General features: G+C 47.5%; 1 protein-coding gene across 1 annotated transcript in view; it reads right to left on the bottom strand.

Annotated features, from left to right (window-relative positions):
• Positions 1-22,874, bottom strand: part of LOC135057060 (zinc finger protein OZF-like) — an 86,237-nt gene that overhangs the window by 24,852 nt on the left and 38,511 nt on the right. The window contains exons 3-6 of the mRNA XM_063962952.1: positions 8,771-8,962; positions 7,381-7,504; positions 7,167-7,264; positions 6,613-6,724 (exon numbers count right to left, since the gene is read on the bottom strand). Of these exons, the coding sequence (XP_063819022.1) occupies positions 6,613-6,724; positions 7,167-7,264; positions 7,381-7,465 (295 nt within the window). The 5' untranslated portion in view covers positions 7,466-7,504; positions 8,771-8,962. The remainder of the gene's footprint in view (positions 1-6,612; positions 6,725-7,166; positions 7,265-7,380; positions 7,505-8,770; positions 8,963-22,874) is intronic.

Below are 22,874 nucleotides of genomic sequence, written 5' to 3'. Positions count from 1 at the left end.
TGCGTGGAATCTGCCGAATGGGATTGCTTCGTAGGAAGCCACCATTTTCCCCAGAACCCTTTCATTGATGTACTGAGACTTGGCTCGGTTATAGGAGGTTCCCGACTAGCTCGGATAACTCCCTGACTTTCTCCTCCGGGAGAAACACCTTTTTCTGGACTGTGTCCAGGATCATCCCCTAGGAATAGAAGACGAGTCGTCGGAATCAGCTGCGATTTTGGAATATTGAGAATCCAATCGTGCTGCCGCAACACTACCTGAGATAGTGCTACACCGACCTCCAACTGTTCCCTGGATCTTACCCTTATCAGGGAATCGTCCAAGTAAGGGATAACTAAAATTCCCTTCCTTCGAAGGAGTATCATCATTTCGGCCATTACCTTGGTAAAGACCCGGGGTGCCGTGGACCATCCATACGGCAGCGTCTGAACTGATAGTGACAGTTCTGTACCACAAACCTGAGGTACCCTTGGTGAGAAAGGTAAATTGGGACATGAAGGTAAGCATCCTTGATGTCCCGAGACATCATGTAGTCCCCTTCTTCCAGGTTCGCAATCACTGCTCTGAGTGACTGAATCTTGAATTTGAACCTCCGTATGTAAGTGTTCAAGATTTTAGATTTAGAATCGGTCTCACCGAGCCGTCCGGCTTCGGTACCACCACAGTGTGGAATAATACCCCGTTCCCTGTTGCAGGAGGGGTACCTTGATTATCACCTGCTGGGAATACAGCTTGTGAATGGCTTCCAAAACTGCCTCCCTGTCAGAGGGAGACATCGGTAAAGCCGACTTTAGGAAACGGCGAGGGGGAGACGTCTCGAATTCCAATTTGTACCCCTGAGATATCCCTTGAAGGATCCAGGGGTCTACTTGCGAGTGAGCCCACTGCGCGCTGAAATTCATTGAGACGGGCCCCCACCGTGCCTGATTCTGCTTGTAAAGCCCCAGCGTCATACTGAGGGCTTGGCAGAGGCGGGAGAGGGCTTCTGTTCCTGGGAACTGGCTGATTTCTGCAGCCTTTTTCCTCTCCCTCTGTCACGGGGCAGAAATGAGGAACCTTTTGCCCGCTTGCCCACGAAAAGACTGCGCCTGATAATACGGCGTCTTCTTATGTTGAGAGGCGACCTGGGGTACAAACGTGGATTTCCCAGCTGTTGCCGTGGCCACCAGGTCTGAAAGACCGACCCCAAATAACTCCTCCCTTTAATAAGGCAATACTTCCAAATGCCGTTTGGAATCCGCATCACCTGACCACTGTCGTGTCCATAACCCTCTACTGGCAGAAATGGACAACGCACTTAGACTTGATGCCAGTCGGCAAATATTCCGCTGTGCATCACGCATATATAGAAATGCATCTTTTAAATGTTCTATAGGCAATAATATACTGTCCCTATCTAGGGTATCAATATTTTCAGTCAGGGAATCCGACCACACCAACCCAGCACTGCACATCCAGGCTGAGGCGATTGCTGGTCGCAGTATAACACCAGTATGTGTGTAAATACATTTTAGGATACCCTCCTGCTTTCTATCAGCAGGATCCTTAAGGGCGGCCATCTCTTACAAGCGTGTGAGCGCTTTATCCACCCTAGGGGATGTTTCCCAACACACCCTAACCTCTGGCGGGAAAGGATATAATGCCAATAACATTTTAGAAATTATCAGTTGTTATCGGGGGAAACCCACGCATCATCACACACCTCATTTAATTTCTCAGATTCAGGAAAACTACAGGTAGTTTTTCCTCACCGAAAATAATACCCCTTTTTGGTGGTACTCGTATTATCAGAAATGTGTAAAACATTTTTCATTGCCTCAATCATGTAACGTGTGGCCCTACTGGAAGTCACATTTGTCTCTTCACCGTCGACACTGGAGTCAGTATCCGTGTCTATAGCTGCCATCTGAGGTAACGGGCGCTTTAGAGCCCCTGACGGCCTATGAGACGTCTGGACAGGCACAAGCTGAGTAGCCGGCTGTCTCATGTCAACCACTGTCTTTTATACAGAGCTGACACTGTCACGTAATTTCTTCCAACAGTTCATCCACTCAGGTGTCGACCCCCTAGGGGGTGACATCACTATTACAGGCAATCTGCTCCATCTCCACATCATTTTTCTCCTCATACATGTCGACACAAACGTACAGACACACAGCACACACACAGGGAATGCTCTGATAGAGGACAGGACCCCACTAGCCCTTTGGGGAGACAGAGGGAGAGTTTGCCAGCACACACCAGAGCGCTATATATATACAGGGATAACCTTATATAAGTGTTTCCCCTTATAGCTGCTGTATCTTTAATACTGCGCCTAATTAGTGCCCCCCTCTCTTTTTTAACCCTTTCTGTAGTGTAGTGACTGCAGGGGAGAGCCAGGGAGCTTCCCTCCAACGGAGCTGTGAGGGAAAATGGTGCCAGTGTGCTGAGGAGATAGGCTCCGCCCCCTTCTCGGCGGCCTTATCTCCCGTTTTTCTGTGAATTCTGGCAGGGGTTAAATGCATCCATATAGCCCAGGAGCTATATGTGATGTATTTTTAGCCATCTAAGGTGTTTATATTGCGTCTCAGGGCGCCCCCCCCCCAGCGCCCTGCACCCTCAGTGACCGGAGTGTGAAGTGTGCTGAGAGCAATGGCGCACAGCTGCGGTGCTGTGCGCTACCTTATTGAAGACAGGACGTCTTCTGCCGCCGATTTTCCGGACCTCTTCAGTCTTCTGGATCTGTAAGGGGGCCGGCGGCGCGGCTCTGGGACCCATCCATGGCTGGGCCTGTGATCGTCCCTCTGGAGCTAATGTCCAGTAGCCTAAGAAGCCCAATCCACTCTGCACGCAGGTGAGTTCGCTTCTTCTCCCCTTAGTCCCTCGGTGCAGTGAGCCTGTTGCCAGCAGGTCTCACTGAAAATAAAAAACCTAAAACTAAACTTTTCACTAAGCAGCTCAGGAGAGCCACCTAGTGTGCACCCTTCTCGTTCGGGCACAAAAATCTAACTGAGGCTTGGAGGAGGGTCATAGGGGGAGGAGCCAGTGCACACCAGGTAGTCCTAAAGCTTTTACTTTTGTGCCCAGTCTCCTGCGGAGCCGCTATTCCCCATGGTCCTTACGGAGTCCCCAGCATCCACTTAGGACGTTAGAGAAATGAGCTTACAGTGGTTAGTTATGTAATATTATAGCTACTCAGTTGCCTTTGGCCTTTATGATACAGTAGCTACTTATTAACATAGTATTTTAGTTATTTTTGTGTGGAGCTTCCATATAGTAATATAGATTAGTCTACTATAATGTATTTCTGTGGATGTGCAGTGCTTTGTAGTAATCACAGGGATGCTTCATTATTAACCTTATGTAAAGGTAGTACATTTGATGTTTATGTTATTTTGTTTTTTTTTATAGTTTTTATGTCTTTTGGTGTATATATATCCTATTTGTGTGTATATCCGGCTTGGAGCGGTTGCTAGGCAATCCTATGCTATGACAGACCCGCCGGATGCTACTCCTTCGGATCGCGATCATGTGGTGTGTGAGTCACGCACGGCGTCATTGACCGGACGAAGCACTGATTGGCTAGGGCATCTAGCTCAGGTAGTTGCTAGGCAACCGGAGCTCAGCTGGAGATAGCCGCGCCCCCCCCCCCCCCCTTCCGCCCTTCAACGCGGACCACGGAGACGGGTGTTACACCTGTGTGGCCAGGCGGCGGCGGGAAAGCGGATCTTCTGTTTGTGTATTTATACTGCAATGTTTGTAATGGCTGGTTGTGTCTTGATAAAGGGGAGAGATCCCCGAAACGTTGGCGTACCGGCAAAGGTGTTGTCCATTATTTCTCTCTGAGTGCCTCCATTGACTTGAAGCTACATACTCACATGAGAGGTTGCGCACCGGACCCTGCTGTTCACAGACAAGCATGAGCGCCAAGCATATTTTGCCTATATATATAATTATATATATATATATATATATATATATATATTTATTTATTTTTTGTTGTTTTTTTTTTTGCACATGCTCGACAAATACAGCCATGAAAAAAGAGTGACTGACATTCATTACCTACAACATTGGCTGTTACACACTACAGTATATCACATACAATTAACAAATGTTTTGTGTACACTCTTTGTGTGTCCTAAGTGGGGATCTACTCTGTGATCGGTGAAACTACCCTATGTAGTCACATATATGGTGCAACATTTATGTCATGTAATCATTTTTTATATCAATGTCCTCTATCACATGTGTCACCCTTTCCCCCATACATACCGGTTTGTAGTGTCTGCTGGTATTTGGAAATCGTACTGACTTTTAAAGCATACCAATATAATTATTACGTTTTAGATACAAAAATATCTTTGTTGCCTGTTACAAATACATAACTTTAGGGTGCACTACCAACAGAGCCACTTGAACCTATTCAGGAGTGTATCATTAGAATGTTGGTCCTTATTATGTCTTCTGTGATGTTAGTTTGAATTATTGGGTAAGTGCGGAACCACACCTCTTTTCTTTGCAAAACACTCTAGAACTGGTTCTAGACGTTCCTCTGCCCTTTACTCTCTCCCTACAAGGATATGAATGAATAGGGAAATGCTATTTATCAGCCCCTGACCAACAGAGTGGACAGGTCCTGCTATGGTGGAGTACTCCAGGGTTTCGTCTGGTAGATGTATCTTTCCATACCCTGAATGGTACATCTTTCCGCCTCTGTGCCTGGTTATGACAGTTCTCCACTAGCTAGGCTAGTAGGAGGGTTGGCCATTCTGGCGACCCCAGCTTCACCTCACAGGGTATGGGTCGTGGGGTCGACACACATTAGGTCGACATGCATTGGGTTGACCACTAAAGGTCGACATGGTGTCTATGTCGACATGGTGTCTATGTCGACAGGGTCATTACGTCGACATGTGCAAGGTCGACAGGTCAAAAGTTCGACATGGGTTTTTTGACTGTTTTTGGTGTCATTTTCTTCATACAGTGACGGAGAACCCCAATTAGTGCACTGCGTCTCCTCGCCATGCTTCAGGCAAGGTGCCTCGCTCCACTACCGCTGCGCTCGGCACAGATTACCGTTCCCATTAGTAGTCCACGTGGATCGTAAAGTATGAAAAAGGTCAAAAAATCGTGAAAAACTTATGTCGACCTTTTGACCTGTCGACCTTGCACATGTCGACCTAATGAACCTATCGACCTAATGCATGTCAACCTTTAGTGGTCGACCCAATTCATGTCGACCTAACGACCGCAACCCACCTCACATGCCTTGATATAGGGACCTTTGACAGCTGTCTGTAGACCCCCATCCCTTTGGAGTTTTTCTCTGGGGATAAACGTTCTCTCCAGGGTCCGGGCCTACCACTGAAGCTCACTGAACTGGCTTGACATGTTGGTTGTTGAAACGAGCTTCATCAAATCTGGAGGTGTTTTCTGGATGCTGAGGACACATCAGGATTTGCACCAGGAATCCAGGGTCACCGAGAGTCTATTATTGGGTGATGTGTGCCTCTCTGGTCTTATGCCCAGTACGGATTCTGAATCCGACAGCTTTCTGGCTGTTCTAGGTCTTATACTTTTTACGAGGAAGGTTGGATTTCAGTCTCCATCTCTCTTCTTGAAGGAAAACATCTGGGCCTTTTCGGTCTGGTTCATCGCACTGATCCCCGCAGAACTTGGCAATCCTCCGCACCAGTCCTGCTTGTCTTCCTATGGTGGTTTCTCCATTTCATTTTAAGCTGTCTGGCTAACGTGGGGCCTCATCTTCTCATGTTCTTTCCTTGATTCGCTGTACATGGCACGGGCCATGCTCTGTACAATGTTCATAGTGAGGATTGGCCAGCTACCAGGCACATTCGCTGGCCAGTAGCATGATCTTGATCGTTCATCCAACTTCTCTTGTTTGAACAACCGAGTTCCATATTTAGGGGGTAATTCAGATCTGATCGCTGCTGTGCTTTTTCGCACAGCGGGCGATCAGGTCCAAACTGCGCATGTGTATGCACAGCTACATCTGGCTTCCCCGGTCAGAGACCGGATGGTGCAAAGGATCCATTCGCACGGGCCTACGCAAGCTGATTGATAGGAAGAGGCCATTTGTGGGTGGCAACAGACCGTTTACAGGAAGTGTCCAGAAAAACGCAGGGGTGTCCAAGCGGTTTGAGAGAGGGTGTCTGACGTCCACTCCAGCCCCGATCAGCAGGATTGAATCGCACTGGAAGATTACATCCTGGACTGCGCAGAGACTGCACAAACTGATTTTTAGCAGCTCTGTCAATACATAGGAATGCACACTTGCACAGCGAAAATACACTAACCCTGTAGGCGGCGACTATCTGATCACAGGACAGGAAAAAACGCAGCCCAGCGATCAGATCTGAATTACCCCCTTGTTTGCAGCGCTTTCACTTTGTCAGTGGGTGTATCCTGAGGGGCTTGGTGGAGGTCCGCTGTGGAACAACGCTACCAGGCCTCTAAATGGCCGCTTGGGCATATCTATATTAGATTATTTATGTGGGACTCCTTCACCTCTACAGATACTAGACGAGGGTGTAGAATAAGAGGCTGCTGTAGTGACAGAACAAGGAGAATATGTGACCCCTCTCTGTAATAAGTGATTATACTCACCTGTGCTGATATCTGTAGGGATTTCCTCCTCCTTACACTGCTGATCACCCCTCACATACGTCTCTTCTTCTCCCTCTATATTTTCTGCTTTATTATCAGTCAGACCTTTACCCTAAGTAATCAACAAAACAATAAAATAACACAAATATTCCTGATTCAATGAATTCACATTAAGGGGTATTATCAATTAAAGTCGGATCCTCTCGACACGTCATTATTCAATAGCGGGCCGTTTCCCCCCCCAATTTCGACCATTCATTTCCGCCCTCTCTCATGGCTGGAAATGAATAGTCGAAAACGTCCCGTTTTCTAAAGAGGCGGGGGCGAAAACACATGGATGAGCAGAGATTCCGCTCATCCATGTGTTTTTCGAATTGTTGGAATTTCCGACAGGGCAGAAGAACGGCACTCCAATTGAATATTGAAGTGTCGGAAAGTTCTGATTATCTGCGGAAAGTGCCATCTTTCCAGCCGTTATTGAATACTCCCAGTAAATAAAACATGCACAGCTTCTCTATAGATCATATAGCATAAAGTCACTAAATCCCACCTACCTGACCCTCCTGTGGAGTCCTGTTACTTTCCTCTGTGCAATACTGTGAATAAAGAGGATAGAAACATCTCTCTATGGCATCTCTGTTACTGGGTCCATCTGTATGAGACACATAGTGACTAAGTACACTGTTTTAGTATGATTACCATACGATGCGTATGTATAGGCTTTCAAAATGCTCCTGTTCTTTACAATGAATAAAAGTCTCCTCTTACCCAGTGATGTGAGGGGCCGGTGATTCTCCATCATCAAATCCTTGTACATATCCTTGTGCCCCTCTATATACTCCCACTCCTCCATGGAGAGATAGACTGTGACATCCTGATACCTTATAGGAACCTGACACACACAATGACACAGTCATCACCCAGACGCCTCCCCTGGTGTTACTGTATAATGCCCCATTCCCAGCAGTCACCTCTCCAGTCATCACCCAGATACCTCCCCTGGTGTTACTGTATAATGCCCCATTCCCAGCAGTCACCTCTCCAGTCATCACGCAGACACCTCCCCCGGTGTTACTGTATAATGTCCCATTCCCAGCAGTCACCTCTCCAGTCATCACCCAGACACCTCCCCCGGTGTTACTGTATAATGTCCCATTCCCAGCAGTCACCTCTCCAGTCATCACCCAGACACCTCCCCTGGTGTTACTGTATAATGCCCCATTCCCAGCAGTCACCTCTCCAGTCATCACCCAGACACCTCCCCTGGTGTTACTGTAAAATGCCCCATTCCCAGCAGTCACCTCTCCAGTCATCACGCAGACACCTCCCCCGGTGTTACTGTATAATGTCCCATTCCCAGCAGTCACCTCTCCAGTCATCACCCAGACACCTCCCCCGGTGTTACTGTATAATGCCCCATTCCCAGCAGTCACCTCTCCAGTCATCACCCAGACACCTCCCCTGGTGTTACTGTATAATGCCCCATTCCCAGCAGTCACCTCTCCAGTCATCACACAGACACCTCCCCCAGTGTTACTGTATAATGCCCCATTCCCAGCAGTCACCTCTCCAGTCATCACCCAGACACCTCCCCTGGTGTTACTGTATAATGTCCCATTCCCAGCAGTCACCTCTCCAGTCATCACCCAGACACCTCCATGGTGTCACTGTATAATGTCCCATTCCCAGCAGTCACCTCTCCAGTCATCACCCAGACACCTCCCCTGGTGTTACTGTATAATGTCCCATTCCCAGCAGTCACCTCTCCAGTCATCGCCCAGACACCTCCCCTGGTGTTACTGTATAATGCCCCATTCCCAGCAGTCACCTCTCCAGTCATCACCCAGACACCTCCCCTGGTGTTACTGTATAATGCCCCATTCCCAGCAGTCACCTCTCCAGTCAGAAGCCAGACACCTCCCCTGGTGTTACTGTATAATGTCCCATTCCCAGCAGTCACCTCTCCAGTCATCACCCAGACACCTCCCCTGGTGTTACTGTATAATGCCCCATTCCCAGCAGTCACCTCTCCAGTCATCGCCCAGACACCTCCCCTGGTGTTACTGTATAATGCCCCATTCCCAGCAGTCACCTCTCCAGTCATCACCCAGACACCTCCCCTGGTGTTACTGTATAATACCCCATTCCCAGCAGTCACCTCTCCAGTCAGCAGCTGAATGATCTTGTTGGTGAGTTCCAGGATCTTCTGGTCATTGTCTCTCCCATGTATCAGTGAGTGAGGTGGAGGCACCGTGATGGGGCGATGGGTCCTGACCAATCCTCCTGACACACAGGGATGGCTACTGGGTTTCTCACACTCACCGGATGTCTTCTTCACTACTGTGTAATCCTGTGGAATGAGAGACATCAATCAACAGCTAAATTAAACTCCACTTATAGGGAACTTTATTTAAGAATTATTTATGCATAAAATAGAAAAAGAGATCATTTTACAAATATGACCCCTCTCCTATCGGTTATCTTTTCCAACATATAGTACATTGGGGAGTATATAGTACATCTCCTGCAGTTCCCGCCATAAATAACACATTGTGAGAAATGTAACATGATCTATCTATATATCTATAATGTATGAAGACTGTGGGGCAGATACTGAGTCTCTATATCTCAGGTCTGGGCAACCAGTGGCTCTCCAGCTGCTGTGAGACTACAGGTGACCCTCTGACGTTGCTGTAAGGGGACCATGGGATAATGTGGGTGACAGCGGCCACAGAGGAATGATGAGTGTAGGGACCAGATTGCTGAGAATAGAATGAGAGGACAGGAATTAGATTGGCAACTGGGAAATAGGGTAAAAGAAGTAGAGCCAAATTCAATTACATGCGAAAAGCCATTTTTGTGGTAAAAAAACGTGATTTTACCGCAAATCATAAAAAAAATGCCCATTCAATTGTCCGCGAAAACGGACTTGCAGCAATTTTACCACAAATTTCAATTCATTACCTCTGAGCACATAAACAGTTGGGACAAATACCTATTTTTTTTTTTTTTTTTAAATATATGTTTATTGAGAAGGAACATGCAATAAAATACAAGTCGTATGTCACAATGCTTGTGAGAAAACAGTCAACCACTGCAAGGAACAGAAATTGGCAATAAAAGAGTTGAACAAACACTTTAAATAGTATTAACAAGGTTATGAGGACAATCAACCATATAGTTCAAGCAGGAGAACGTAACATCAGTCTATTTAATTTTTAAAAGGGTGGTGAGCCTTTAATGAGGGATTCCGTATTATACCATGTTGTTAATCGAACTACTTTGCGCACATATTCCCTGGTGGTAGTTGGTAGCATGAGTAGGTAGGGTAACCAGATGGCAAAAATTTTTGACGAGCGCGACTCTGCGTCTAGGGAACAATCAACCCAATCCATTTGATATAGGTATGTTAAACGTGGTAACGTGAGGGAAAAGGGTATCAGCTCCGAATGTATCCATTGGGATAGAATGGTTTTCTTTGCTGCAGCAGCCGCACGAGCCAACAGTAATTTCGTCCCTTTGGAATATGGGGGATCCTGAGTATTTATGAAGTTCCAGAAAGCCCAGACCATAGTAATATTAAAAGAAATGTGAAGTTCCACATTAATATACGTTTGGACTGCCGTCCAGAATGTTTGTACTACCGGGCATGCCCAGAGACAATGAATAATATCGGCTTCGGGAGAATTTCATTTAAAACATGAAGAGTTGTCAGATACTCCAGTGAGGAACCTAAGTCTAGGGGTGTAGTAGGCTCTGTGTAGTATTTTAAAGTGCATCTCTGCATAGGAAGATGAAACTAGTTGTTTATTTAGCATACCACACCACCGAATCACTGTCAGGAGATCAGTGTCAGGGAGGGTGTCTGTCCATTTGGCCATCCCTGTTGTGAGCTTAGATAGATCCAACCTTCGCCTAGTATGGGAATAGATCAAAGAAGTGTTATATGGGGCTCCTGGAGACTGTCGTACCAGGCCATCAAGAGGAAAGGTGAAGTCAGAGGAGTGCAATCGTGACAATTTGCTAGTAACAAAGCTACGAATTTGGAAATAGGCAAACAGAGGAAAATGAAGAGTGGGGTATTTTACTTTTAGTTGTGCTAAAGTTAATATCGCAGAGCATTCTACATTCAGAAATTGATATAAGAAGGATAGGCCCTGGAGATGCCAGCCACGAACAATCCCATTATCCTCTCCTCCCTGGAATTGTGGATTACACAATAAAGGTTGAAATAGAGAATCCGTTAGGGAGAGGTCTAAACGTTTCCTAAGTTTACGCCAAGCTGTACATGGGGCATGTAATAATGAATTATGGAGTCTGTCACGTTGAGGAGGGATATCAGCAAAATGCAATAAATGTACCAAAGTGTGTTGAGGTGAGAAAGCCTGTTCCAAAGCTCTATTAACAAAATTGTCACTATCCCCTATCCAATCCAGAGCGTATCTATAGTTGGCGGCAAGGGAGTAGTCTTCAGGACAGGGGAGATTAATACCACCAAGTGACGGGGGTTGTTTTAATTTAAAAAGTGCAATGCGGGGACGTTTGTTTGCCCAGATAAATTTAGTAAGGGCTTTATTAATAGAATGGACATCACGTTTGGACAATATGAATGGGAGCATCTGGATTGGATAAAGTAGTCGAGGGAAGGAAACCATCTTATATAAGTGGCATCTACCCAGATAAGAGATCGGAAGATGTTGCCATTTCAAAAAGTCATTCGTCATTTGAGTGATGTGGTAAGAAAAGTTCACTGTATATAGGTCAGTGAGGAGTGGCGGGATGCGGAGGCCTAGATATTTTAAATATCGGTGGGCCCATCTGAAGGGAAATGAGTCGCCCCAATCCTGTGCCGCCTCTCCTCCCAATGCCAGCGCCTCTGTCTTGTCAAAATTAATAAGAAATCCGGAAATTAAATTAAAATCATGCAGTGTGGTTAGTAATGATGGAAATGCCTGTTTGGGGTCGGTAAAATATAGTAACAGGTCGTCAGCAAAAGCAGACACCTTGACTTCGTTGTTGCCTACCATAACACCTTGCCAAGTGGGATCTAGTATAAAATTACGTATCAAAGGGTCTAGGGCCAGATTGAATAGCAGGGGGGAAAGAGGGCATCCCTGACGGGTCCCTCTACCTAACATGAAGGCAGACGAGTTTAAACCATTTATAGTCAGATGCGCCTGGGGTAATGTATATAACATTCTGAATAGATGAATAAATTCCTCACCAAATTGCTGGACATGAAAAATACGAAGCAAATGAGACCAGGAGACGCGGTCAAACGCCTTATCGGCGTCACAGCTTACAAAAAGAGCGTTTGGGCAGGCAGATTGTTGTGCACTGTACATTGCTGCAATCAGCGTACGTATATTATGAACTGAGGTTCTACCTTTGACAAACCCTGTTTGAGCAGGATGCAGAACCCGATTCAGAATTGGTTGAAGTCTTGTTGCAATTAGTTTTGTAAAAAGCTTCATGTCCTGATTCAATAATGAAATAGGTCTATAAGATTGAGTATATCGGGGATCTTTTCCCGGTTTCGTAAACAGCACAATTCTGGCTTCACTAAATCCCATGGGGGGTGGTTTACCCTCTAGCAGTGCATTGAAAAGAGATAATAAATGGGGTGATAAATGGGGGGCCAAAATTCGGTAATACTCCGCCCTAAATCCGTCCGGGCCAGGAGACTTACCATTGTGCAGTGATTTAATCAAAGAAAGTAATTCCGGTTCTGTGACCGGTTCTGTTAAGGATTTTCTTTCCTCTTCCGTTAAAACAGGTAATTTTGCTCTCTCAAGGAATTGTATTCCAAGAGTCGGATGATCCAAGGGGGCTTCATAGAGAGTGTTATAATATTGTAAGAAGGCCTTAGAGATTGAGGGAGTATCAAAGATGGCTGCAGACGAATCTGTGAGTAGTTGGGGAATACGAGAAGGGGCGGAGTACGACCGAACCAGATTCGCCAACAATCTCCCGGATTTATTTCCCCCTCTGAAAAATCTATTCCGTTGTAAATCGTATGAAAATCTCGCCCGCTCCGTATGTAATGAGTCATATAGTTGCTTAGCAGCAAGATAGGCCTGTCGGTTGCCGGGTGAGTCCCTCAGCAAGAGTGCGTCATAAGTTTTGGTCAGGTTACAAGCAAGGTCTTGTAATTGGGTAGCGAGTAGCTTGCGTCTCCTAGAAACATATTCCATAATATGTCCACGAATCACTGGCTTCGAAGCCGACCAAAACAAATTGATGTCCTCCATATGCGTACTATTGTCTGCTACATAATTACGAAACGTTTGTTCTAGGTGTGTGCAAAAATCAGAGGATTTTATAAGATAGGCTGGAAATCTCCAATTATATGACTGAGAGATAGGAGAGTGTAAATTAAGGGTAAACCAAACTGGGGCATGGTCGGACAATGATATGGGTTCTATTTTAGTTTCAGCCACGCGCTGTAATAGGGTGTCAGTGATTAGCCAATAGTCAAGGCGAGAAGAGGAATGATGTGGATGAGAGTAAAATGTGTACTCTCGGGAGTCAGGGTGTTGGCATCTCCAGGGGTCGCAGAGCCGCAGTGAGTCAGTTAATAAGGATAGGGATTGGGGTGGTGTAGATATATGGGATCTAGCAGAGGTGGATCTATCCAAACCCGGAGACTGGACAGTATTGAAGTCTCCGCCTAAAATAATCTCCCCCTCCGCCCATTCTTGCAACTTATTATAAATATTAGAAAAAAAGAGTGAGTTGGGGCCAGTAGGTGCGTAGATAGTAGCTATGGTGTAGAGAACACCGAAAATAGTGATTTTTATAAATAAATAGCGGCCTTCAGGGTCACTGAGACTATCATTTATTTGATACGTGAAGCGTCTATTAAAAAGAATCAGTACACCCCTTCGTTTGGCTGAATAAGAGGCCGATTTGAATTCCCCTATCCAGGAATCTCTCACAACATTAGGGTCCGCATTTTTCCAATGAGTCTCTTGTAAGAGAACTATGTCAGGCTTTAAACGTTTAAGATAGGAGAGAATCTTTCTCCTTTTGACTGGGGTGTTTAAGCCCTCAACATTCCAGGTTACAAATTTAATGTGGGACTGTACTCTAGTGGAGGTGGCAGCATTCGTGGACATTAACCTATACCTACTCTAGGCCAAAATTCCCATTTAACTAGTAATGATAGACCCAACCAGCCCGTCCCAGCAAGCGGGCCAGCGAACAAAATACCTGTACCAAAGCAGTATAAGGATAAGAGGAACAATTGTGACAATGACGTACAATAAATTTGTACAACATCTATATCAAAATCCCAACTCAAAATTATTTTAAATATTATACGAACCAAAGTGTTGAGGTCAATGGAGCGGCCAACCGAGACGACTAATTGATTCCAACCTAAAACATGCGTATAGTGGAGAACCGCGCCAAGAGACCGTACAATAATCAAACATAACAATAACAGATAAGGAAAGGAAAAAAGGGGGGTGGAGTTTAGTCGGAGAAGAGGAGGAAGAAAAAGAGTCAAAGAAAGTAGAGAGCATTTCAAGAAGAATTGAGAACAATAGGATAAGCGGTCACCGAGAGAGAGAATATTTCGGGAAATGCAATAGGGTATAGGTGACAATATACCCACGTATATAGAGATAAACAAACTATATATCAACCAGTGGTAGGACCCACTCTTAGTAGTTACTAAGAACCTGAAAGTGTATTGTTCAAGAAGATGCAAATATACAAGGCCAACGGGTATCAGTCCTCATCGTCCATCCCGGCAGAGGAGTGTGAGGAAAGTGAATCTACAAAGTTCTTGGCAGTCTTTGGAGTCTCAAAGAAGTAGGCCTTTCCCGCATGAGTGACTCTCAATTTAGCCGGATAGAGAAGCGCAAAGCGGTGGCCCAGTTCAGAAAGTCTCTTGCAGACAGGCGAGAATTCCCTACGTTTGGAAGCAACCATATAGGAAAAGTCCTGGAAAAGCAGCAATTTAGCGTCTTGGTATTTCAAATCAGCACATTTTCTATAGGCGTCCAATATCATGACCTTGTCAGCGTAGTTGAGGACTCTCAGGATGACGGGCCGAGGTCTGTCTCTTGTGGATTGCCGTTCAGGGCCAATACGGTGTACACTTTTCACTACTATGGATCCAGAACCCGAAACACAGCCCAGCTCCCTGGGCATCCATTGAGAGACGAGCGTCATGAGGTTTCACCGACACCGGTAGGCCGATGAGGCACACATTGTTTCTCTTGTTACGGTTTTCCAGGTCCTCAAGCTTATCCTGAATAGATGCAACAAATTTTTCTTGGTCAGAGAGAGCCGTCTTAGCCGTAGTGAGATCATCCTCTAGGTCGGATATTCTCTGTTCTGCCTCGGTGAGTCGCTGAGCATGTTGGTTCAGTTGAGTGAGAGTGGAGTCAAGCGAGTCTTTTAGAGGAGCCAATTTTTGGTCTAATAACTTAGACAGGATATCTGTTATCTCTTTCGTCGTGCAGGATTTTGCAGAATCCATTGCGGATACGGACACAGGTTGGCTTCGGGGGCTAGAATGTGAACCCAATGAGGGTGACGGAGGGCTGTCGACCGAGGAGTTATCAAGGCCACGGCCCCTACCCGACTGATTGCTACGAGTGCCCTGCGACGGTTTGGCCGCAAATTTGTCCATCATCAGAATAATGAGATAATAACAGCAGTGAGTGCGGCCGTAGACAGCTTGAGATATATAATAATATGAGCCGCAATATAATGTTCCTCCAGCAGAGGGAGTTCAATAAGTGCAATGAGATAATAGATGTATTATAGATGAATGATGTTTCTTCCAGAAATAGAGTGTAGAAGTTGGAGGTATAATAAGGAGAGGGTATGAGATCCCAGGTCCAATTTAGCAGGTTCCAACCTGGCCAGAGAGGACAGCCAGCAAGGATCACGGACCTGCCAGTGACCACAGCTGACTGCCTGTAGCAGGGAGCTTCAGCTTACCAGCTCGCCTCCTCCAAGATGGCCACCAGATGCAGGGGGGAGATGTGATGCAGCCTGAGGAGAAGCCTCTTCCTGGCTGCCCAGCGCCTTGGTGCCGCCAAGTAGGGACCCAACAGGTCAGTGGCCGCCCTCCGGGTGGGGGTATGGTGAGCGGGTGAGTCAGCCGCGGGCGCGGGCGAAGCAGAATCTTGCGCTCTGCCGCCCTGGAAGTCACCCTGACTGTAGGAAGTGCAGAAATCAACCTAGCTGAAATTCCTCCTTTGGGGCCTTTCCTGGCCTCACAGCACGCAACATATTTCCGCCATATGCGGTGATAATGGTTTGCGTTCACTTCTTTCCTAGCTTTAATTAGCGTAGGGATAACTTCCTCCGGAATGCCCTTTTCCTTCAGGATCCGGCGTTCAACCGCCATGCCGTCAAACGCAGCCGCGGTACGTCTTGGAACAGACAGGCCCCCTGCTGCAGCAGGTCCTGTCTGAGCGGCAGAGGCCATGGGTCCTCTGAGATCATTTCTTGGAGTTCTGGGTACCAAGCTCTTCTTGGCCAATCCGGAACAATGAGTATAGTTCTTACTCCTCTCCTTCTTATTATTCTCATTACCCTGGGTAAGAGAGGCAGAGGAGGGAACACATACACCGACTGGTACACCCACGGTGTTACCAGAGCGTCCACAGCTATCGCCTGAGGGTCCCTTGACCTGGCACAATATCTTTGTAGCTTTTTGTTGAGGCGGGACGCCATCATGTCCACCTGTGGCCTTTCCCAACGGTGTACAATCATTTGGAAGACTTCTGGATGAAGTCCCCACTCTCCCGGGTGGAGGTCGTGTCTGCTGAGAAAGTCTGCTTCCCAGTTGTCCACTCCGGGAATGAACACTGCTGACAGTGCTAACACATGATTTTCCGCCCATCGGAGAATCCGTGTGGCTTCTGCCATCGCCATCCTGCTTCTTGTGCCGCCCTGTCGGTTTACATGAGCGACCGCCGTGATGTTGTCCGACTAGATCAGCACCGGCCGGTGTTGAAGCAGGGGTCTAGCCTGACTTAGGGCATTGTAAATGGCCCTTAGTTCCAGAATATTTATGTGTAGGGAAGTCTCCTGACTTTTCCATAGTCCTTGGAAGTTTCTTCCCTGTGTGACTGCCCCCCAGACTCGAAGGCTGGCATCCGTGGTCACCAGGACCCAGTCCTGTATGCCGAATCTGCGGCCCCCTAGAAGATGAGCACTCTGCAGCCACCACAACAGCGACACCCTGGCCCTTGGAGACAGGGTTATCCGCCGATGCATCTGAAGATGCGACCCGGACCACTTGTCCAACAGATCCCACTGGAAGATCCTTGCATGGGACCTGGCGAATGGAATTTCTTCGTAAGAAGCTACCATCTTTCCCAGGGCTCGCGTGCATTAATGCACCGACACCTGTATTTGTATTAGGAGGTCTCTGTCTAGAGACGACAACTCCTAGGACTTCTCCTCCGGGAGAAACCCTTTTTATCCTGTTCTGTGTCCAGAACCATACCCAGGAACAGTAGACGCGTCGTAGGAACCAGCTGCGACTTTGGAATATTCAGAATGCAGCCGTGCTGTTGTAGCACTTCCCGAGATAGTGCTACTCCGACGAACAACTGCTCCCTGGACCTCGCCTTTATAAGGAGATCGTCCAAGCACGGGATAATTATTTCGGCCATTACCTTGGTAAATACCCTCGGTGCCGGGGACAGACCAACGGCAACGTCTGGAATTGGTAATGACCATCCTGTACCACAATTTTGAGGTACTCCTGGTGAAGAGGGTAAATAGGGACATGCAGGTAAGCATCCTTGATGTCCAGTGATACCATGAAATTCTCCAGGCTTGCAATAATCGCCCTGAGCGATTCCATTTTGAACTTGAACCTTCATATATAAGTGTTCAAGGATTTCAATTTTAGAATGGGTCTCACCGAACCGTCTGGTTTCGGTACCACAACATTTTGGAATAGTAACCCCGGCCTTGTTGAAGGAGGGGTACCTTGATTTCACCTGCTGGAAGTACAGCTTGTGAATTGCCGCCAGTACTACCTCCCTTTCTCCGTGGGCAGCAGGCAAGGCTGATGTGAGGTAACGGCGAGGGCGAGTCGCCTCGAACTCCAGCCTGTATCCCTGTGATACTACTTGCAGAACCTAGGGATCCACCTGTGGGCAAGCCCACTGGTCCCTGAAGTTCCCGAGACGCGCCCCCACCGCACCTGTCTCCACCTGTGGAGCCCCAGCGTCATGCGGTGGACTCAGAGGAAGTGGGGGAAGATTTTTGATCCTGGGAACTGGCTGTCTGGTGCAGCTTTTTCCTTCTTCCCTTGTCTCTGTGCAGAAAGGAAGCGCCTTTGACCCGCTTGCTTTTCTGAAGCCGAAAGGACTGTACCTGAAAATACGGTGCTTTCTTAGGCTGTGAGGAAACCTGAGGTAAAAATTTTTACTTCCCAGCTGTTGCTGTGGATACGAGGTCCCAGAGACCATCCCCAAACAATTCCTCACCCTTATAAGGCAGAATCTCCATGTGCCTTTTAAAGGCATCACCACCTGTCTACTGCCGGGTCTCTACTACCCTCCTGGCAGAATGGACATTGCATTAATTCTGGATGCCAGCCGGCAAATATCCCTCTGTGCATCCTTCATATATAAGACGACGTCTTTAATATGCTCTATGTTAGCAAAATATTATCCCTGTCTAGGGTATTAATATTATCTGACAGGGTATCAGACCACGCTGCAGCAGCACTATTTATGCTGAGGCAAATGCAGGTCTCAGTATAGTACCTGAGTGTGTATATACAGACTTCAGGATAGTCTCCTGCTTTTTATCAGCAGGCTCCTTCAAAGTGGCCGTATCCCAAGACGGCAGTGCCACCTTTTTTGACAAACGTGTGAGCGCCTTATCCACCCTAGGGGATATCTCCCAACGTGACCTATCCTCTGGCGGGAAAGGGTACGCCAGCAGTAACTTTTTAGAAATTACCATTTTCTTATCGGGGGAACCCACGCTCTTTACACACTTCATTCACTCATCTGATGGGGGAACAAAACACTGGCTGCTTTTTCTCCCCAAACATAAAACCCCTTTTATGTGGTACTTGGGTTCATGTCAGAAATGTGTAACACATTTTTCATTGCCGAGATCATGCAACGGATGTTCCTAGTGGATTCTGTATATGTCTCAACCTCGTCGACACTGGAGTCAGACTCCGTGCCGACATCTGTGTCTACCATCTGAGGTAACGGGCGTTTTTTGAGCCCCTGATGGCCTTTGAGACGCCTGGGCAGGCGCGGGCTGAGAAGCCGGCTGTCCCACAGCTGTTACGTCATCCAGCCTTTTATGTAAGGAGTTGATATTGTCGGTTAATACCTTCCACCTATCCATCCACTCTGGTGTGGGCCCCACAGGGGGCGACATCCCATTTATCGGCCTCTGCTCCGCCTCCACGTAACCTTCCTCATCCAACAAGTTGACACAGCCGTACCGACACACCGCACACACACAGGGAATGCTCTGACTGAGGACAGGACCCCACAAAGTCCTTTGGGGAGACAGAGAGAGAGTATGCCAGCACACACCAGAGCGCTATATAATGCAGGGATTAACACTATAAGTGAGTGATTTTTCCCCCAATAGCTGCTTGTATACACATATTGCGCCTAAATTTAGTGCCCCCCTCTCTTTTTAACCCTTTGAGCCTGAAAAATACAGGGGAGAGCCTGGGGAGCTGTCTTCCAGCTGCACTGTGAAGAAAAAATGGCGCCAGTGTGCTGAGGGAGATAGCCCCGCCCCTTTTTCGTCTGACTTTTCTCCCGCTTTTTTCATGGATTCTGGCAGGGGTAATTTATCACATATATAGCCCTGGGACTATATATTGTGATGATTTGCCAGCCAAGGTATATTATATTGCCCTCAGGGCGCCCCGCCCCAGTGCCCTGCACCCATCAGTGACCGGAGTGTGAGGTGTGCATGAGGAGCAATGGCGCACAGCTGCAGTGCTGTGCGCTACCTTGTTGAAGACAGAAGTCTTCTGCCGACGATTTTCCGGAACACTTCTTGCTTCTGGCTCTGTAAGGGGGCCGGCGGCGCGGCTCCGGGACCGAACATCGAGGTCGGGTCCTGTGGTCGATCCCTCTGGAGCTAATGGTGTCCAGTAGCCTAAGAAGCCCAAGCTACCACCAGTTAGGTAGGTTCGCTTCTTCTCCCCTTAGTCCCTCGCTGCAGTGAGTCTGTTGCCAGCAGATCTCACTGTAAAATAAAAAACCTAAAAAATAAGAATTTACTTACCGATAATTCTATTTCTCGGAGTCCGTAGTGGATGCTGGGGTTCCTGAAAGGACCATGGGGAATAGCGGCTCCGCAGGAGACAGGGCACAAAAGTAAAGCTTTCCGATCAGGTGGTGTGCACTGGCTCCTCCCCCTATGACCCTCCTCCAAGCCAGTTAGGTACTGTGCCCGGACGAGCGTACACAATAAGGGAGGAATTTTGAATCCCGGGTAAGACTCATACCAGCCACACCAATCACACCGTACAACTTGTGATCTAAACCCAGTTAACAGTATGATAACAGCGGAGCCTCTGAAAAGATGGCTCACAACAATAATAACCCGATTTTTGTAACTATGTACAAGTATTGCAGATAATCCGCACTTGGGATGGGCGCCCAGCATCCACTACGGACTCCGAGAAATAGAATTATCGGTAAGTAAATTCTTATTTTCTCTATCGTCCTAGTGGATGCTGGGGTTCCTGAAAGGACCATGGGGATTATACCAAAGCTCCCAAACGGGCGGGAGAGTGCGGATGACTCTGCAGCACCGAATGAGAGAACTCCAGGTCCTCCTTAGCCAGGGTATCAAATTTGTAGAATTTAGCAAACGTGTTTGCCCCTGACCAAGTAGCTGCTCGGCAAAGTTGTAAAGCCGAGACCCCTCGGGCAGCCGCCCAAGATGAGCCCACCTTCCTTGTGGAATGGGCATTTACATATTTTGGCTGTGGCAGGCCTGCCACAGAATGTGCAAGCTGAATTGTATTACACATCCAACTAGCAATAGTCTGCTTAGAAGCAAGAGCACCCAGTTTGTTGGGTGCATACAGGATAACAGCAAGTCAGTTTTCCTGACTCCAGCCGTCCTGGAACATATTTTCAGGGCCCTGACAACATCTAGCAACTTGGAGTCCTCCAAGTCCCTAGTAGGTGCAAGGCACCACAATAAGCTGGTTCAGGTGAAACACTGACACCACCTTAGGGAGAGAACTGGGGACGAGTCCGCAGCTCTGCCCTGTCCGAATGGACAAACAGATGTGGGCTTCTTTGAGAAAAAACCACCAATTTGACACTCGCCTGGTCCAGGCCAGGGCCAAGAGCATGGTCACTTTTCATGTGAGATGCTTCAAATCCACAGATTTGACTGGTTTTAAACCAATGTGATTTGAGGAATCTCAGAACTACGTTGAGATCCCACAGTGCCACTGGAGGCACAAAAGGGGGTTGTATATGCAATACTCCCTTGACAAACTTCTGGACTTCAGGAACTGAAGCCAATTCTTTCTGGAAGAAAATCGACAGGGCCGAAATTTGAACCTTAATGGACCCCAATTTGAGGCCCATAGACACTCCTGTTTGCAGGAAATGCAGGAAACGACCGAGTTGAAATTTCTTTGTGGGGCCTTCCTGGCCTCACACCACGCAACATATTTTCGCCACATGTGGTGATAATGTTGTGCGGTCACCTCCTTTCTGGCTTTGACCAGGGTAGGAATGACCTCTTCCGGAATGCCTTTTTCCCTTAGGATCCGGCTTTCCACCGCCATGCCGACAAACGCAGCTGCGGTAAGTCTTGGAACAGACATGGTACTTGCTGAAGCAAGTCCCTTCTTAGCGGCAGAGGCCATAAGACCTCTGTAAGCATCTCTTGAAGTTCCGGGTACCAAGTCCTTCTTGGCCAATCCGGAGCCATGAGTATAGTTCTTACTCCTCTACGTCTTATAGTTCTCAGCACCTTAGGTATGAGAAGCAGAGGAGGGAACACATACACCGACTGGTACACCCACGGTGTTACCAGAACGTCCACAGCTATTGCCTGAGGGTCTCTTGACCTGGCGCAATACCTGTCCCGTTTTTTGTTCAGACGGGACGCCATCATGTCCACCTTTGGTATTTCCCAACGGTTTCCAATCATGTGGAAAAAACTTCCCGATGAAGTTTCCACTCTCCCGGGTGGAGGTCGTGCCTGCTGAGGAAGTCTGCTTCCCAGTTTCCATTCCCGGGATGAAACACTGCTGACAGTGCTATCACATGATTTTCCGCCCAGCGAAAAGTCCTTGCAGTTTTTGCCATTGCCCTCCTGCTTCTTGTGTCGCCCTGTCTGTTTACGTGGGCGACTGCCGTGATGTTTTTCCCACTGGATCAATACCGGCTGACCTTGAAGCAGAGGTCTTGCTAAGCTTAGAGCATTATAAATTTACCCTTAGCTCCAGTATAGTTACGTGGAGAAAAGTCTCCAGACTTGATCACACTCCCTGGAACTTTTTTCCTTGTGTGACTGCTCCCCAGCCTCTCGGGTTGGGCTCCGTGGTCACCAGCATCCAATCCTGAATGCCGAATCTGCGGCCCTCTAGAAGATGAGCACTCTATAACCACCACAGGAGAGACACCCTTGTCCTTGGATATAGGGTTATCCGCTGAATGCATCTGAAGATGCGATCCGGACCATTTGTCCAGCAGATCCCACTGAAAAGTTCTTGCGTGAAATCTGCCGAATGGAATTGCTTCGTAGGAAGCCACCATTTTTACCAGGACCCTTGTGCAATGATGCACTGTTTTTAGGAGGTTCCTGACTAGCTCGGATAACTCCCTTGCTTTCTCTTCCGGGAGAAACACCTTTTTCTGGACTGTGTCCAGAATCATCCCTAGGCACAGCAGACGTGTCGTCGGGATCAGCTGCGATTTTGGAATATTTAGAATCCACCCGTGCTGTTGTAGCAGTATCCTAGATAGTGCTACTCCGACCTCCAACTGTTCCCTGGACTATGCCCTTATCAGGAGATCGTCCAAGTAAGGGATAATTAAGACGCCTTTTCTTCGAAGAAGAATCATCATTTCGGCCATTACCTTGGTAAAGACCCGGGGTGCCGTGGGCAATCCAAACGGCAGCGTCTGAAACTGATAGTGACAGTTCTGCACCACGAACCTGAGGTACCCTTAGTGAGAAGGGCAAATTTGGGACATAGAGGTAAGCATCCCTGATGTCCCGGGACACTATATAGTCCCCTTCTTCCTGGTTCGTTA

This window comes from Pseudophryne corroboree, chromosome 3, assembly GCF_028390025.1.
Source record: "Pseudophryne corroboree isolate aPseCor3 chromosome 3, aPseCor3.hap2, whole genome shotgun sequence".
Taxonomy (NCBI): Eukaryota; Metazoa; Chordata; class Amphibia; order Anura; family Myobatrachidae; genus Pseudophryne; species Pseudophryne corroboree.
The sequence above is the reverse complement of the archived record's forward strand: the minus strand, read 5'-3'. Positions and strand labels throughout refer to the sequence as shown.